Source organism: Hylobates moloch, unplaced genomic scaffold (assembly GCF_009828535.3).
Source record: "Hylobates moloch isolate HMO894 unplaced genomic scaffold, HMol_V3 SCAFFOLD_3, whole genome shotgun sequence".
NCBI classification, from domain to species: Eukaryota; Metazoa; Chordata; class Mammalia; order Primates; family Hylobatidae; genus Hylobates; species Hylobates moloch.
This window is the reverse complement of record NW_026652278.1, coordinates 67,926,074-67,945,313: the sequence shown is the minus strand read 5'-3', so window position 1 is coordinate 67,945,313 and position 19,240 is coordinate 67,926,074. Positions and strand designations below refer to the sequence as shown.

General features: G+C 38.4%; 1 protein-coding gene across 6 annotated transcripts in view; it reads left to right on the top strand.

Moving 5' to 3' along the window:
* CFAP70 (cilia and flagella associated protein 70) overlaps window positions 1-19,240 on the top strand; it is a 102,886-nt gene that overhangs the window by 22,115 nt on the left and 61,531 nt on the right. For all 6 annotated transcript variants that reach the window (XM_032139801.2, XM_058436338.1, XM_058436337.1 and 3 more), the window contains 3 exons: window positions 2,622-2,716; window positions 7,473-7,572; window positions 9,438-9,572. In XM_032139801.2, coding sequence (XP_031995692.1) covers window positions 2,622-2,716; window positions 7,473-7,572; window positions 9,438-9,572 — 330 coding nt within the window. The remainder of the gene's footprint in view (window positions 1-2,621; window positions 2,717-7,472; window positions 7,573-9,437; window positions 9,573-19,240) is intronic.

Genomic DNA, 19,240 nt, shown 5'->3' with positions numbered 1-19,240 from the left:
AAAAAAAAAAAAAAAAAAAAAAAAAAAGATTCACATATGAGCCAGGTACGGTGGCTGTAATCCCAGCACTTTGGGAGGCCAAGGCAGGCAGATCACTTGAGACCAGGAGTTTGAGACCAGCCTGGTCCTAAAAACACAAAAATTTGCCGGTATAGTGGTGTGCGCCTGAATCCCAGCTCCTCAGGAAGCTGAGGCACGAGAATCGCTTGAACCCGGGAGGCAGAGGCTACAGTGAGCCGAGATTGTACCACTGCACTCCAGCCTGGGTGACAGAGCAAGATTCTGTCTCAAAAAAAAAAAAAAAAAAAAAAATCCACAAATATATATAAGTGGACTCAAGCAATTCAAATTGTGTTGTTCAAGGGTCAAATGTTTTTATAAGAAAACAACACAAAATTACCAGCGTTACCCCATTTACATTAGTCTATTCATGATGGCAAAACTGCAGGTTTCTTCACTTGATTTTCAGATATACAAAGGTTATAAAATATCTTCAGACATCAGCATAATAAACATCAGGGATAAAAGTACTTTTCTTTTTTTGTTTTTTTGAGATGTAGTTTCCTTCCTGTTGCCCAGGCTGGAGTGCAATGGCCCGATCTTGGCTCATTGCAACCTGCGCCTCCTGAGTTCAAGCGATTCTCCTGCCTCAGCCTCCCAAGTAGCTGGGATTACAGGCACCTGCCACCACATCGGGCTAATTTCTGTATTTTTAGTGGAGATGGGGTTTCACCACATTTGGCCTGGCTGGTCTTGAACTCCTGACCTCAGGTGATCCGCCTGCCTCGGCCTCCCAAAGTGCTGGGATTACAGGTGTGAACCACGGCGCCCGGCAGATAAAAGTACTTTTCTTTAGGAAGTCCAGATTTTCAGGAAGTATTCAAAGTCTTGTTATTTTCAAAACTAGAATCTGTTGGGAAGACACTGCTATTTTTCCTTTATCTCAAGGTATTAATATTTTTGTTCGTTTGTTTGAGACAGAGTCTCACTCTGTCACCCAAGCTGGAGTGCAATGGCACAATCTCAGCTCACTGCAACCTCTGCCTCTTGGGTTCAAGTTATTCTCATGCCTCAGCCACCTGAATAGCTGAGGTTACAGGCACACGCCACCATGCCCTGCTGATTTCTGTATTTTTAGTAGAGGCAGAGCTTCACCATATTGGCCAGGCTGGTCTGAAACTCCTGACCCCAAGTGATCCGCCCACCTCTGCCTCCCAAAGTGCTGGGATTACAGGTGCAAGCCACCGCGCCCTGCCTGTTTTTCATTTTTTAAAACTGAGTGTATAAAGTAATCATATATATATGCACACACTAATACATACATGTATTCGTTCCCCATCATTTTTATTACACAAATGTAAAGAGTACATACTTACACACACTATATGCAACTTGCTTTGTTTTACTTTGTGGTGTATTTTTGAGATTTTTCCACATTATATAAAAAGCAGTCTCACTCTTTATTTTTACTTGCTGTATAATGTGACATTGTATGGACATACTTTAATATACTTATTAATTATATAAATTACCAGAAATTTGTCAAGGGCATAGAAAATAGTATAATACACTTGCAAATGTTTCTTAAATGAGCTGATAATCCACCGATGGAAACAGTTAATAAAATAATTGTAAAATGAGGATGGTTGAATTATTTTTCATTGTCTGACTCTAAATATTTAAAATAGTAGGGATGAGGCTAGCAATATTAGAAAAACACTGTGCATTATCTTTTCTCATCATTGTGATTAGTGAAAATTCATACTTTGATTTATATTTTAATTTAGATCAGACATTTTATTTTAGTCATTCAGATTATATTTTATGTTTTAGTTTAGATTGTTAATTCTCAACCCTGGCTGCACATTACAGTCACCAGGAAAGCATTTAAAAGAATGACAATGGCCAAGTCTTAACCCAGGTAAACTATATAAGAATTTACTTTTAAAATAGTACCAATGCCAGGTGTTTTTTCCTTTTTTTTTTTTTTTTTTTTTTGAGACAGAATCTCTGTCACCCAGGCTGGAATTCAATGGTGCAATTATTGAGGCTCATTGTAGCCTCAACCTCCTAGGCTCAAGCAATCCTCCTGCCTCAGCCTCTTGAGTAGCTGGGACCACAGGCTCATGCCACCACACTCAGCTAATTTTTAAATTATTTTTAGAGATGGAGGTCTCACTTTGTTGCCCAGCCTGGTCTTGAACTCCTGGCCTCAAGCAGTACTCCTGCCTTGGCCTCCTAAAGTGTTGGGATTACGGGTGTGAGCCACTGCACCGGGTCCAGGTGTTTAAAAAAAAAAAACAAAAAAAACTCCGGATGATTTTAATATGCAAACAGAGTTGAGATTCATTGATTGAGGTTATGTTAGTCAGTATTTGGATCTTAGTACTGGATCAATGTAACTATTATATATGTAATTTATCTTATCTTACATACTTTATTAATAAAGTACTCATAATTTTAAGGTGGTGGTAGTAGTTGCAATAGTAGTCATACTTATAGTAGTAATAATAGTAGTAAGAAAAGTATTGTGAACAAATCCATTAAAAGAATGCCCTATAGATGGAGCAGAATGAAATCATGGCACACATACCGAGAACAGAAGTATTTATATTTTACAGGACAGCGAATTTAGGAATCAAGCAGAGTGCATAAAGAAAAGGATTATTTGGGACTTGGAAAGTCGCTGCTACCTTGATCCTTCTGCAGTGGTCAGGTAAGAAGAGGAAGGACATATGTCTAACCCACAAAAGCTTGTAGGTGGGAAGAAATGTTACTTTTGTTAATTTTATTTATATTTGAGTTAAGGTAATTTTAGATTGAGACTTTCTCATTTATCACATCTATATATTAGAGTGATGTTGTGTTCATCTGCTAATAACAGAAACAGCTAGTGATGGTGGTTTAACCAAGGTGAATGCTTATTCCTCTTTTACATAAAAGAAGTCTGAGCTGGGCCTGGTGGCTTATGCTCAGCACTTTGGGAGACAGGAGGATCTCTTGAAGCCAAGAGTTCATGACCAGCCTGGGCAACAAAGTAAGACTCTGGCTCACAAAAAAAAAATAAAAAAAGAAAGAAAAAAAAGAAGAAATTAGTTTGGTGCAGATACGTACCTGTAGTCTTACTACTTGTGAGGCTGACGTGATAGGATTGCTTGAGCCCAGGAGGTTGAGGCTGCAGTGAGCTGTGATTGCGTCACTGCATTCCAGCCTGGGCAATGGAGTGACACCTTGTCTCTTAAAAAAAAAAAAAAAAAAGTCAGCTGGGTGCAATGGCTCACAACTGTAATCCCAGCACTTTGAAAGGCCGAGGTGGGTGGATCACGAGGTCAAGAGATTGAGACCTTCCTGGCCAACATGGTGAAACCTCATCTCTACTAAAAATACAAAAATTAGCTGGGCATGGTGGCGCTCACCTGTAGTCCCAGCTACTCGAGAGGCTGAGGCAGGAGAATCGCTTGAACCCAGGAGGCGGAGGTTGTAGTGAGCCGAGATCACGCCACTGCATTCCAGCCTGGCGACAGAGTGAGACTGAATTTCAAAAAAAAAAGAGTCCGGAATTGGTATGTATGATGGTTACACAGTGTTATTAGGTATCCAGGCTCCATCTTTCCTTTTGTTCTACCTTCTTAACTATGTGACTTCCATCCACAAGGTTGTATCATGGTGCAAAGGTGGCTGCTGGAGCTCCAGCTTGCACACTCACATTTCTGGCAGAAATTTGGAAGAGGAGAATGGTTATGGATAAAAAAGGACACATGCTGGCTGTCTTAACCCCTCCTCTGGAACCTTCCTGGAATCTGGCAACTTCTGTTTATGTCTTATTAGCCAACCTCTAGATGCAAGAAGGCTAGACAATAAAGTGTTTTAGTTGAACACATTGTCACCCAGGCTAAATCAAGATTTAATTACTAAAGAACAGGTACACTGATATTGTGTAGGTAACTATCAGTCTTCGTCACAGTGACCTGGTTGTTAGAGAGAGATGAGAATTGAGGGATTACCAATATATATACAATCTGAATGAACAACTCTGACTTTAAAAAAATGAGTATCTGTTTTTGTAGGACAGCTTTAGATTTATAGAAAAATCAAGCAGAGGCCGGGCGCGGTGGCTCACGCCTATAATCCCAGCACTTTGGGAGGCCAAGATGGGCGGATCATGAGGTCAGGAGATCAAGACCATCCTGGCTAACACGGTGAAACCCTGTCTCTACTAAAAATACAAAAAATTAGCCGGGCGCGATGGCAGGCGCCTGTAGTCCCAGCTACTCGGGAGGCTGAGGCAGGAGAATGGCTTCAACCTGGGAGGCGGAGCTTGCAGTGAGCCGAGGTTGCACCACTGCACTCCAGCCTGGGTGAAAGAGCGAGTCTCCGTCTCAAAAAAAAAAAAAGAAAGAAAAATCGAGCAGAAAAATTGAGCAGATATGGCCGGGCGCGGTGGCTCACGCTTGTAATCCCAGCACTTTGGGAGGCCGAGGCAGGCGGATCACGAGGTCAGGAGATCAAGACCACGGTGAAACCCCATCTCTACTAAAAATACAAAAAATTAGCTGGGCGTGGTGGCGGGCACCTGTAGTCCCAGCTAGTCAGAGAGGCTGAGGCAGGAGAATGGCGTGAACCTGGGAGGCGGAGCTTGCAGTGAGCCAAGATTGCTCCACTGCACTCCAGCCTGGGCGACAGAGCAAGACTCCGTCTCGAAAAAAAAAGAAAAAAAAAGAAAAATTAAGCAGATATTTTAGAGAGTTTTTATATACCCCTGGTCCCCCACTTGGTCATGGTGTATAATTCTTTTTTATACATTGTTAGCTTTGATTTGCTAATATTTTATTGAGGATACATTGTTGCCATTATTACTTTTAACAAATAGTTATCAGATCAATTAAGAATAAAAAACATTAATAAATTTATTTTACCTTCATTTATGACATTTCCTGATGCCCTTTCTTATGTTGATAAAAGTTTTTTGACCCATGTCATTTTCCTTTTCTCTAAAGAACTTTTAGCATTTCTTGTAAGGCATGTCTACTGGCCAGAAATGCCTCTCATTTTTGTTTGTTTGAGAAAGGGTTTATTTCTCCTTCACATTTGAAGGATAATTTTAGTAGGTATGGAATTCTAAGTTGGTGGGTTTTTCTTTCACAACTTTAAATATTTTGCTCTACTCTCTTCTTGCTTGCATGGTTTCTGAAGAGAAGTCCAATGTATTTCTAATCCTTGTTCTTCTGTAGGTAAAGTGTTTTTCCTCTGGTTTTTTCAAGATTTTCTTTTTTGCAGTTTGAAAATGATATACCTAGATATAGTTGTTTGTTTGTTTGTTTTTGTCCTTATTCTGCTTGGTATTCTCTGAGATTCCTGGATCTGTGGTTTGGTGTCTGTCAGTTAATTTTGGAAAATTCTTAGCTATTATTACTTCAAATATTTCTTCTGCTCTTTTCTTTCTTCTTCTGTTATGCCTAATTATACCTCTTGTAATTGTTCCACAAGTCTTGGATATTCTTGATTTTTTGTTTTCATTTTTTTTTCCTTTGCATTTCAGTTTGGGGAATTTCTATTCACACATACTCACGTTCACTGATTTTATTTTCCTCAGCCATGTCCAGTCAACTGATAAGCCCATCAAATGAATTATTCATTTCTGTTTGTGTTTTTGATATCTAGCATTTCCTTTTGATTCTTTCTTAGAGTTTCCATCTCTGCTTACATTACGCATCTGTTCTTGCATGTTGCCTACTTTTTCCGTAAGAGTCTTTAACATAATTATAGTTACTTTAAATTTCCTATCTGATAATTCCAAAATCTATGTCATATCTTAGTCTAGGTCTTATAGTAGCTTTGTCTATTTGGACTATATTTTTTCTTGCCTTTTAGCATTCTTTATAGCCTTTTAATTTGGAAGCTAGCCATTATATATTGGGTAATAGGAATTGGGGTAACTAGTATTTTTAGTGTGAGGTTTTATGTTAATCTGGTTAGGAGTTGGGTTGTGTTTCTTGTTTGCTATAGTTGTAAGTGCCAGAGGCTTCAGTTTCCTTTTTCCCCCACCTCCCCTGTTGTCTTTGGATTTGCCCAAGAACTTCTCTAATAGAGTGGTTTGTAGCCCTCTCAGTTGTAATTCATTGTTATTATATTGAAACTCTGTTGATGTGGTGGCAAATTGTTGGGGAGAAGTATTCTATAACCTGTGATTACGTCTCAGTAAATAGGTTTGGGTCCCTGGGCTGTGACTTTCAGAAGTGTTTGATAATCTTTTTTTCCTCCTATCCCTGTGGAAGCTAGACAGGTTGCAGTTGTCTAAATGCCCTTCCCTGAGATCAGATAAGGATCTGGTAAAGTAGTTTCCCTTAAAGATCAACCCTTTGATAGGGAGAACACTGTGGCCATATTTCAAAATGGTTACTTTTCTTCTCTCCCTGCCTGAAATATGAGGATATTTTTCTTCTATCTTCACTGTGAGAACTTGGTGGGGCTCCTGGATTTAAAACTTATGTAAGTGTGGGGACCCTTAACAGTGGGCCCCCTGGAGTTTTTCATTCCCAGCTAGTCCACATTCAGCCTCCAGCAATTTGTCAAAATTATCATTAAACTATTTCTAGTGGTTGCTGACACCATTGACTTCTGCTGTCTTTAAGCCGATTGCAGCTGTGATCCTCTGTATTTTCCTGTCTCTCTCAATTTCAGGATGGCAGTTTTTGCCTTGTGACCTCAATTCTATGATGGATCTAAGAAATGTTATTTATTTCAATTCGATCAACTTTTTTCTTATTGCGAGGACAGGTGGAATTACTTCAAAGCTGTATTGGAGCTGAAACTGGATACTATTTTCACAGTAGAAATAACCAATTTTATACCATTTGTAAACTTTCTGATTATTTCTTTAGAATAAATCACTAGAAGTAGAATTTATAGTCAATTATTATGGATTTTTTTTTGATTCAACTGCTAAATTGCTCTAAAAATGTTCAATTTGCCTCACTAGAAGTTGAGCAGAATTATTTTTGGAATGTTATAGATTTGGGAAAGTTTTAAAGACCACCAACCCAGTAAGAATTTTTTTTTTTTTTTTTTTGAGACAGGGTCTCACAGTGGCCCAGGTGAGAGTGCAATAGCACCATCACGGCTCACTATAGCCTTGACCTCCTGGGCTCAAGCCATCCTCCCACCTCAGCCTCCTCAAATAGCTGGGACCACAGGTATTCACTGCCATGCCCAGCTAATTTTTTGTATTTTTCATAGAGATGGAATTTTGCCATGTTGCTCAGACCATCTCAAACACCAGGGCTCAAGCCATCTGCCTGCCTTGGCCTCTCAAAGTGCTGGCATTTACAGGCATGAGCCACTGAGCCGAGCCCCCCAATTTTTATATATGTGTATTCTATATTACTTTCTAAAAGAGAATATTTCCCTTTAACCTAAATTGTTCTGACTTTATTTTTGCATATAATGCTAATGGACTGATTCTTGATTTGCAGTTTTCAGAAGCGAATTGCCGATTGCCGGCTTTGGCCTGTAGAGATCACAAGAGTTCCTCTGGTCACTGTACCCAAAGGGAAAGCTGGCAAAACTGAAAAGGTAAATATGCCCCCTCAAAAATATTTATATAAGAAATGTAGAATCAGACCCGACCTGTTATTCTGCTTCAATTCTGATACCAAAAGAAAATGTTAATATAACTGTTCTCCCAAGGGTGACTAGCTCATCCTGATTTGCCCTGAACTTCATTTGTTTTAGCACTGAAAGTCTCATGTCCCAGGAAAATCCTCTGTCCTGGGAAAAACCAGGATTATTGGCCACTCTAGTTCCCCATTGTTCACTAAAAACTCTCTAGGCTTTATTACCAGATATCCTATTTCTCTTTAGCCCTTCACAATAGTTTTACCATAGGTTAAACTTGCCTTCTTAAAATATTTTAGCCTGCTAATTAGTGTAATAGGGATCTTAGATATACTACTGTTTCTAAAAGGTATAGCTTTGATGAGCCTAGTACATATTATCTATTGTTTTACCTGTGCATGTCTGGTCTTTTCTGCTTGTTCATAAACTCCTTGAGAGTAGGGGTCATGTAGTAAGCTGATTTGCATCCTTCATGGTACCTAGCCTGATGTACGGCAAATAGCGGACATTTAATAAGTATCTAAATTGGCTGACTTTAAACATAGGCTTTTTGCATAATAAAAATACTACCACTATGTAACCATTTCTCCCTTTGTAGTATATAAGTATTGGCTAACTTTCCTTAGATTTCTGAACTACATATTATCTCATGAACATAGGACTTTTTTTTTTTTTGAGATGGAGTCTCACTCTGTCGCCTAGGCTGGAGTGCAGTGGCACAATCTTGGCTCACTGCAACCTCTGCCTCCTGGGTTCAAACGATTCTCCTGCCTCAGCCTCCTGAGTAGCCTCCTGAGAAGCTGGGATTACAGGCACACACCACCATGCCCGGCTAATTTTTGTATTTTTAGCAGAGACAGGGCTTCACCATGTTGGTCAGGCTGGTCTCGAACTCCTGACCTCATGATCCACTTGCCTCAGCCTCCCAAAGTGCTGAGATTACAGGCGTGAGCCACTGCGCCCAGCCGAGTGTAGGACTTTTAAATCTAGTTGCCAATTATTATTATAATAGACGAAATCAAAGAGATTACTTTTATGCTTGGAATTAAATTTATTTTCTTTCACAAAATTGATTTTTTTCCTATAAAAATTTTCTGTGGAAAACCATACAACCATTTAAAATGCTGTTAAAATATATTTATTATCATGTTCTTCATCTTTGCAATGAAAGTTTAGATGAGATCAAGTATGATAAATACATGACAGGAGACTGTCATTCGTCTGCCTTCATCCATGGTAGATAGTGCTAATCAATCAAAGCACTCTTTCCTTTTGAACCAAGATAAATACAGAGAATTTTTCTCAGCCAACTATGCTAAAACACCTCCACCATTAACGAGAATTTAGACATAAGTTAAAGCCTATTTGTCATCACTGGTCCAGATAATTTGTAAGGTCCCTTTTGTTTGTATGAGTCTGTGAACTAAAGCTAAAAGCCATAGCTTCTGATTCCTTTTAAGTTTTTTGTTATTGTTATTATTGTTGTTTTTTATAAAGCTTCACTTTCTCCTAAGAAGCCACATGGTGAAATTGACTTTTTGGTTGAATATATATATCAATTAATTTGAGTATGTATTGATTCAACTACTGCCTTTACTATTAACACTGTTTATATGCATTTTCTCAGTGATCATGGTATTATTAAACCCATGTTGAACATAAAGAAGGCCCCAAATGTCTTATGTAACTGGCCCAAAGTCACATAACTGGCTAAGTAGTAGAGTTAGTTTCTAAAACCAGCCCTTTGAACTGCTGAGTCAGAGCTCCATACCTTATATTATATTGCTTATAGCACTAATAACTCTCTGGTTTTATTCCTTTAGACTGATGAAGAAGGTCAGCTTTCGTTTCATGGTGTGGCTTATGTTAATATGGTCCCATTGTTGTATCCAGGTGTGAAGAGAATTCGGGGAGCTTTTCATGTTTACCCTTACCTAGACAGTGTAGTCCATGAAAAGGTAAGAAAAAATTGCATAAAAAGCATCATGGTAATTTATCCTTTATATATCTGTTTACTTACATCTTTAGCATATACATCTTTGCAATTGATATTTAGAACAAGTTGGTATACTAGGATATTAAATATATAGCCTTACAGTCATTCTGAATTGGACCTTAAAAAATTTAGGATAATGAAAAGACAAAAACTGAAAACCTGAATATCTATCAACAGGTGAACAGAGAACACAGAAAAACAAATTGTGTGGTACCTCTGTACAATGGAATACTACTCAACAATAAAAAGAAATGAGCTAATGATACATGCAACAGCACAGATGAATCTCAAATGCATTATGCTAAATGAAAGAAGCCAGACAAAAGAGAGAAAAGAGAGTACTTTTTTTTTTAAGAGATGTGGGTCTCACTTTGGAGTGCAGTGGCACAATCATAGCTCACTACGGCCTCAAATTCCTGGGCTCAAGGGATCCTCCTGCCTCAGCCTTTTGAATAGCTGGGACTACAGATGTGCACCACTGTGCCTGGCTTTTTAAAAATTTTTTTAAAAATAGAGACAGGGTCTTGAAAAGTACATTCTATATAATTACATTTATATGCAATTCTGGGAAAGTAATTTATCTGTATTGATAAAAAGCAGATTAATGTTTACCTGGGAACAGGGATAGAAGGAGGGATGTATTACAAAGGAATGAGAGGAAAATATTAGAGATGATGGAAATGATGGTTATCTTGATTGTGGTGATAGTTTCATAGGTATATACATATGTCAAAATTGATGAAATGATATACTTTAAATATGTATGGTTTATTTTTATTGTACTTTAATTTTACCTCAATAAATTTGGATACAAAACTTTTAGCATTTTAAGTGTGACTGGGTGTGGTGGCTCACACCTGTAATCCCAGCACTGTGGGAGGCTGAGGCAGGCAGATTGCCTGAGGCCGAGAGTTGGAGACCAGCCTGGCCAACATGGCAAAAACCCGTCTCTACTGAAAATACAAAAATTTGCCGAGTGTGGTGGCAGGCACCTGTAATCCCAGCCACTCGGGAGGCTGAGGCAAGAGAATTGCTTGAACCTGGGAGGTGGAGGTTGCAGTGAGCCGAAATTGTACCACTGCACTCCAGCCTGGGCGACAGAGCAAGACTCTGTCTTAAAAAATATATATAAGAAAAAGAAAAAAAAAAGTCTGTTGTTGTTAAGTATGGAAAAACTGAAATCCATGTGATAATTAATGAACTAGAATATGAACTATAATATGTTTTCTTTTTTCATTTTTAGGTGTAAAAATGTTAAAATCATATATTCAAGCAAAAAGTCAGTTTCATCATGTTGCTTCCTAGGAGAAAATGAGGCTTTGTAAAACACACAACAATAACAAAAATGTATTATTATGTCACTGTTATTAAGACAGCTATTTTTCAATAATAAATTTATGAAAACCCCATCATCTAGTTATACACTAACTGACTAGTAAACAGTTTCTACATCAGTATCTTTTGAACTAGAAGCCACATTTATAGGAATTTATTTATTTATTTATTTTTGAGATGGAGTCTCGCTCTGTTGCCCAAGCTGGAGTGCAATGGCATGATCTCGGCTCACTGCAACCTCTGCCTCCCAGGTTCAAGCAATTCTCCTGCCTCAGCTTCCCAAGTAGCTGGGATTACAGGTGCCTGCTACCACGCCCGGCTAATTTTTTGTATTTTTAGTAGAAATGGGGTTTCACCATGTTAGACAGGCTGGTCTCGAACTCCTGACCTCAAGTGATCCACCCACCTTGGCCTCCCAAAGTGCTGGGATTACAGGCATGAGCCACTGCACCTGGCTAGGAATTTATTTTAAGGACATAATTTAATAGGTTCAAAAATCTCATATTCATGAAAACTTTTCAAAACCTATAATAGCAAAAGCTAAAAATGAGGTTAAATGTTTACTAATAGAGGAAGGCTTAGTAAATCATAGTAAATAAAAATGATGAAATATGCAGCCATTAAAAATATTAATACTTTATAGGCCATGCCTATAATCCCAGCACTCTAGGAGGCCGAGGTGGGCAGATCACCTGAGGTCAAGAGCTTGAGACCATCCTGGCCAACATGGTGAAACCCTGTCTCTACTAAAAATACAAAAATTTGCTGGGCGTGATGTTGTGTGCCTGTAGTTCCAGCTATCGGGAGGCTGAGGCAGGAGAATTGCTTGAACCTGGGAAGCAGAGGTTGCAGTGAGCCGAGATTGTGCCACTGCACTCCAGCCTGGAGACAGAGCGAGACTCCCATCTCAAGAAAAAAAAAAAAAAAAAAGGATAATTATTAATGCTTTATAGATAGTTAAATGGGAAAGAAGGCTGGGCATGGTGGCTCACACCTGTAATCCTAGCACTTCAGGAGGCTGAGGTGGGAGGATCACTTGAGCCCAGGAGTTCAAGACCAGCCAGGGCAAAATAGTGGGACCCTATCTCTACAAAAAAAAAATTTTTTTTAATTAGCAGAGCATGGTGGCACATTCCTGTAGTCCCAGCTACTCCAGAGGCTGAGGTAGGAGGATCAATTGAGCCAAGGAGGTCAAGGCTGCAGTGAGCTGTGATTGTGCTACTGTACTCTACCTGAGTGACAGAGTGAGACCTTGTCTCAAAAAAAAATTAAAAATAAAAAAAGAGAGAAAAGAATGCAAATGTTACATATAACATAGATCAAATTAAATTTCAAATGAATTCATTAAAATAAGTTAAATGTGAAGACTATAAAAATGAATATTAAAGATATGAATTAAGAGAAAACTTCATAGGCTTGAAAGCAGTGAAAAGTATGAAAGAAAGTATTTCGTTTACCAAAAACATCAAGTTTCTATATATATAATAAACCTTCATAAAATTACAATGTAACTGAAGAATTAGGGAAAATATTTGAATACACATCAGAAAGATAGCTACTATTTCTGAAATACCGTAGTTTCCTGAGAGATAGCTACTATTCCTGAAATATAGTAGTTTTTTCAATCTAGAAGAATCACAAATTTTTGCCGGGTGCAGTGGCTCACGCCTGTAATCCCAGCACTTTGGGAGGCTGAGGCGGGTGGATCACAAGGTCAGGAGATCGAGACCATTCTGGCTAACACAGTGAAACCCCGTCTCTACTAAAAATACAAAAAAATTATCTGGGCGTGGTGGTGGGCGCCTGTAGTCCCAGCTACTCAGGAGGGTGACGCAGGAGAATGGCGTGAACCCGGGAGGCGGAGCTTGCAGTGAGCCGAGATTGCACCACTGCACTCCAGCCTGGGCGACAGAGCGAGACTCCGTCTCAAAAAAAAAAAAAAAAAAAGAATAACAAATTTTTTCTTAATGGGCAAGGTATGTGAAATAGCAGTTCACAAAAGAAGTGTCAATGGCCAACAGATATAAGAAGAGACATCTGACCTTATTTATTAATCAAGGAATTATAAATTTAAATAACGGTAGTTATCATTTTACTTGAAAAGTTTGACAATTCTTTAAAATATGATAATGCCCATTGGTGGTAAAGGTGTGATAATGTTATAGAACCAAACTGATGTTTGCTCACCTGGTACAGTAAAACCGCATATATGCACCAAGGTTTGCAGTGATAGAAGGAAAGGCTTTCATTGTACGGTGTCAAGCAAGAAAGACCAGGCGCTAAATTATCAAATCCTGACTTCCCTGATGGCTTGCAGGCAATGATTTTTAAAGGCAGAGGTAAATTTCAGGAAAGCAGAAGCTACAGGCAAAATCATAAATCAATATATGCAAGTTACACATTGGTTTAAGCTTAAAAGGGCAGGATATGTTGAGGCGGGGGTGGGGGGGTTGCAAGTGGTAGGTAGATTCTAAGATTTTCTGATTTGCAATTGTTAAGGAAGAGAGGCTTTGTTAAAAAATTTGGGGTCATAGAAAAATGTTAACTGGCTAGGGGGAGTGACTTTCTCCAAGCACCCCAGGAAGAAATTTAGAACAAAGGACCATATAGTTGAGTCTTCACTTCCTCCTTAGCTGGGGGCTGATCCATTCAGCTGATCTGAGTGCTGGCTGATCCTGTCAGTGGTTTCTCAGTGGGGTCTGAGGCTCAGAAAGAAACTCAGGGACATATGTTAAGACGTTACGTTTAGTTTCTATAAGGCAAACATCTCTTGAACTTTAACTTCCTTGGCTATTGTTTTAGGCTACTATTACCTTCTTGTTTAAGTTACTTATTTATTTCTGGGGCTAGCTAGGTACCTAGAATTTCTCTTGAAGGAACTTCAGAATTTTCCATTATTTCCATGCCTAGGGAGCACAGGCCTCTAAAAAGAGGATCCTTGCTCCATCTCAGTAAAACAACTTTCATTCACTGCTAGTAGAAGCGTAATTGGTAAAAACTTTTTGCAAAAAATTTATTGTCCATATGTATTCAAAAGCTTGAAATACTTATATCTTTTCCAATAGGACTTCTACTTCTAGGAAACTATTTCAAGGGAATAACTGGAAATGTATCCAAACCTTTCTATATGAAGATACTCTTGTTGAATCTGAGGGAAACAGTGTATCATAATAGAAAAGTTATGAGGTTTGATAACCCACTCAGGCAGCCTAGAGTTTGAATTCTGGAACTGCCATTTACTAGCTGGATGACTTCAGGCAAGTGACTAAATTTGTCTCACCTTTACCGTATTCATCAGTAAAATGGAGGCAATGCTTGTTTCCTAGAATTGTTTTACCTACTAAATGAGATGAAATATATAAAGCACTAGGAATGTAGTTGGCACACAGAAAATTTTAACTATTGCTTTTATTATACACATATGATGGGGAATATTGTGCATATATTAAAAATTATCCTCATGAAAAATTTTAAAACATGAAAGAATGCAAATGATAGTCTGTTAAATGAAAGTCAAAATATAAATGTGATCACATTTTTTCACAATAATTTAAAAAATATATAGAAAACATTGGAAAGGAAATATCTCTGGCTATGGCCAAGTGAGGAGGTTGACAAATCATCTCCCCATAAAAGCAACCATAAAGCTGGACAAATGGACAAAAAGTAATTTCACCATCCTTGAAATTGACCAAAAGCATCAACAAGTTGAGAAGTGCTAATGCATGAAAAGCTAAGGAGTTTGAGGCCTTCTTGTCTGGGGCTGCTCTGCCTTCCCCACCCTCACCTTTAGCTCAAGAATGCATGAAAGATGATCCAGTGGGGGTGAGCTGAATGCCAAGCCCCATCCCTACTCTGTCTCATTACAATCATGATGGAAGGCAAAGGGGAAGCAGGCATGTCACATGGTGAGAGAAAGAGCATAAAAGAGAGGAGAGCAGTGCCGGATTATTTTTTAACAAGCAGATCTCTTTGTAACTAACAGAGTGAAAACTCGTTACTTCAAGTATAGCACCAAGCCATTTATGAGAGATCTACCCCATGACCCTAACACCTCCCACCAGGCCCTACCTACAACATTGGGGATCACATTTCTTTTCTTTTTTCTTTCTTCCTTTTTTTTGAGACATGGTCTTCTCACTCTGTCACCCACTGGAGGGGGATCACATTTCAACATGAGATTTCTAGAGGATAAAGAGCCAAACTACATCAAAATGGCAATCTTGGTGGAAGGCAACCAACAAATATGTAATAAGAGTCCCAAGAGGGAAGAGTATAAAGACATAATGTCTGAAAATATCCCAAATTTGATGAAGACATGAATTTACAGATCCAAGGAGTTTAGAAAATCCCAGTTAGGATCAGCACACAGAGACCCAAAATATACACATTATGTATAGTCAAATGAAGGAGAGAGACAAAGAGAACATCACGAATGCAACAGGAGAAAAACAACTCATCACTTACAGGGGAGAATCAATATGGTTAACCACTGATTTTTCATCTGAAACAATGGAAGCCAGAAGGCAGTGGAATAACATATGCAAAATTCTGAAAGAAAAACACACATACACAAAAACTACCAACCGAAAACAAAGGCAGGGCTGGGTGCAGTGGCTCATGCCTGTAATCCCAGCACTTTGGGAGGTAGAGGTGGGTGGATCACCTGAGGTCAGGAGTTTGAGACCAGCCTGGCCAACATGATGCGACCCTGTATCTACTAAAAATACAAAAGTTACCTGGGCATGGCGGCATGCACCTGTAATCCCAGCTGCTCAAGAGGCTGAGGCAGGAGAATTCCTGAGGCAGGAGGTTATAGTGAGCCAAGATCGCACCACTGCATTCCAGCCTAGATGACAGAGTGAGACTTTCTCTCAATAAAAGAAACAAAAACAACAAAGGCAAAATAAAGACATCCCCAGATAAATGCTGAAAGAATTTGTTGCTAGGAAACATGCCTTGCAAGAAATACTAAAGGAAGTCTTTCAGCTTGAAAGGAAATGGCACCAGTTGCTAACTTGAATCCATAAGAAGAAATGAGGAATACTTGAAATGGTTATAACTTAATATAAAGGAGTTTAGAAGTAGATCTTTTTCATTTTTACTCTTAACTTCTTTAGAAGACATGATTGGATAAAGTATTAGCTATATTGTTGGGTTAACATATAGATTTAATTTGTATGATAATAGCATAAAAGAAGGAGGATAGAATGGAGCTATAGTGGAGCAAAGTTTCTGTATTTTACCAGAATTAAGTTAGTATTGATGTGAAATAGATTGTTATTAGTTAGGATGTATATTGTAATCCCTAAGTAACCACTAAGAAAATTGTGCATGTATACATACACATATGCACATATATATGTGTATGTCAATACATATTGTATATACATATATATTATGTGTACATCATATATATATATCTCAACAAAGGAATTAAATGGGATATCACAAATATTTATTTAACATAAGGTAGTTAAAGGAAGAACAGAACAACAAAAAACAGATGATATATAGAAAACAAATAGCATGGAAAATAAAAATCTAAGTATTTCAACAATAATATTATATGTAAGTGATCTAAACACACTGATAAAAGGATAGAAATTATTAAATTGGATTTACAAAAAAATCAAGATTCAACTATATACTGTTTAAAGTAGACACACACAAAAGGTTGAAGTAAAAAGGTACAAAAGATATACTATGGAAACAGAAAATGTAATAGCTGAGTAACTACAATAATACCAGACAAAATAGTTTTTAAGACTAGAAATACATATTACTGAAGACAGAATGGCCTGTCACAATGATTAAAGCATCAATTCATCAAGAAGACAGGACAATTATAAGTATATACACACTTAATAGTACAACACAATCACCTCATAATACTTGAAGCAAAACCCAACAGAATTGAAAGGAGAAATAGGCAATTTGGCAATAATATTTAGAAATTTTAGTATCCTACTCTCAATACTTGAAAAGACAACTGTATGGAAAATCTGGCCAGGTGCAGTGGCTCAAGCCTGTAATCCCAGGACTTTAGAAGGCTGAAATGAGAGGATTGCTTGAGCTCAGAAGTTGGAGACCAGCCTGGCAAAATGGCAAAACTCCGTCTCTACAAAAAATTAAAAAATTGGCTGGGTGTGTTGTTTGTGCATGCCTGTGGTCCCACTACTTGGGAGGCTGAGGTAGGTGGATCACTTGAGCCCAGCAGGCAATCAAGGCTGCAATGAGCTGTGATCATGCCACTGCACTCCAGCTTGGGTGACAAGAGTGAGACGCTGTCTCAAAACAACAACAACAAAAAAGAAAATCTATGGTAAGTATAAACTTACCATACAACCCAAAAAATCATTTCTAGGAATTTCTAAGAGAAAAGAAAACCTGTATTTACATGAAGACATATATGTGAATGTTTATTGCAGCATTATTTGTAATAGCTAAAAGCTCACAATAATACAAATGTCTGCAGATAGTGAATAAACAAAATGTGATAAATCTATACAAGGGAATACTATTTTGCAGTGAAAAGAGATTAACTACTAATGATGTAAAATCCCCAAATCACTGAATCATGCACTTTAAATGTGTACATTGTATATATGTGAATATCTCAATAAAGCTGTTTTTTTTTTTTTTTTTGAGATGGGGTCTCACTCTGTCACCCAGGCTAGAGTGCAGTGGTACTATCATAGCTCACTGCAGCCTTGAACTAGGCTCAAGTGATCACTGGGCTCAAGTGATCCTTTGCCTTAGCCTCCTGAGTAACTGGACTATAGGCATATGCCACCACATCCAGCTAATTAAAACAAAAAATTTTTTTTTTTGTAGAGACAGAGTCTCACTGTGTTGCCCAGGCTGGTATCAAACTCCTGGGCTCAAACAATCCTCCTGCCTCGGCTTCCCAAAGTGCTGGGATTACAGGTGTGAGTAACCATGCCCAGCCTGTTTTTTTAAAAAAGTAGTAAACTTGGGCCAGGTGTGGTGGCTCACACCTGTAATCCCAGCACTTTGGGAGGCCAAGGTGGGCAGATCATTGAGGCCAGGAGTTTGAGACAAGCCTGGGCAACATGGGGAGACCCTATCTTTACAAAAAATACAAAAATTAGCTGGGGTGGTGGCGTGTGCCTGTGTCCCAGCTACTCAGGAGGCTGAGGTGAGCTGATGGCTTGAGCCCAGAAGGTAGAGGTTGCAGTGAGCTGTGATTGTGCCACTGCACTCCAGTCTAGGTGACAGAGTGAGACTCTGTCTCAAATAAATAAATAGCTAAAATAAAAAATAAAAAATAATGAACCAACTGACACATGCTATAGCATGGATGAACCTCAAAAACATGCTAAGTGAAAGAAGGCAGATGCAAAAGACTATGTATTGTATGATACCACTTATATGAAATACTCTTATTATAGAACATACCCCAGAGATGTTAAAATTTGAGAAAGCTTATGTCTTTGAATCTATGAAATACAGTATTTATCACAGAGGTGGTAGGATTGTGAGTGATTTTTAGTATTTACAATTAATATTGTTGGGTTGTTTTCAAACAGCTTTATTGAGGTATAATTGATAAATAAACTGCATATATTTAAATTGTACGATATTAAAGTTTTGACATATCTGTACATCTGTGAAACTATCACCACAATCAAGATAATGAACATACACGCATTACCCCCCAAAGTTTTTTGTGTCTTCTATTATTCCTTTGCCCACCTCTGTCCACCCCTCTCCTCTCGCCTGGCCTCCTTTGGTCTGGTCCTTTTCATTCAACATAAATTATTTTGAGAATCATCCATATTCTTTAATTAAAAAATTGTTTATTTCAAAAAAGAATTTTTAGGGAAAAATTGTTGTAAAATCCTTTTCTGGTGATTTATCTATAGTTTGAATTTTTCCATACAAAGGTTTTGCTTTGAACTTTAAACTTGCCTTATCCTTCCAATTATAAATGATAGGTCAGTGGTAACTAAATAGATACTATTTCTTGTATAGAAGTGAATTTAATTTTAATTTTTTTTCTTTTTTTGAGACGGAGTCTCACTCTATTGCCCAGGCTGCTGTGCAGTGCACCATCTCAGGTCACTGCAACCTCCGCCTCCCGGGTTCAAGTAATTCTCCTGCCTCAGCCTTCCCAGTAGCTGGGATTACAGGTGCATGCCACCACACCTGGCTAATTTTTGTATTTTTAGTAGAGACAGCGTTTCACCATGTTGGGTAGGCTGGCCTTAAACTTCTGGTCTCAAATGATCCGCCTGCCTCGGCCCCCTAAAGTGCTGGGATTACAGGTGT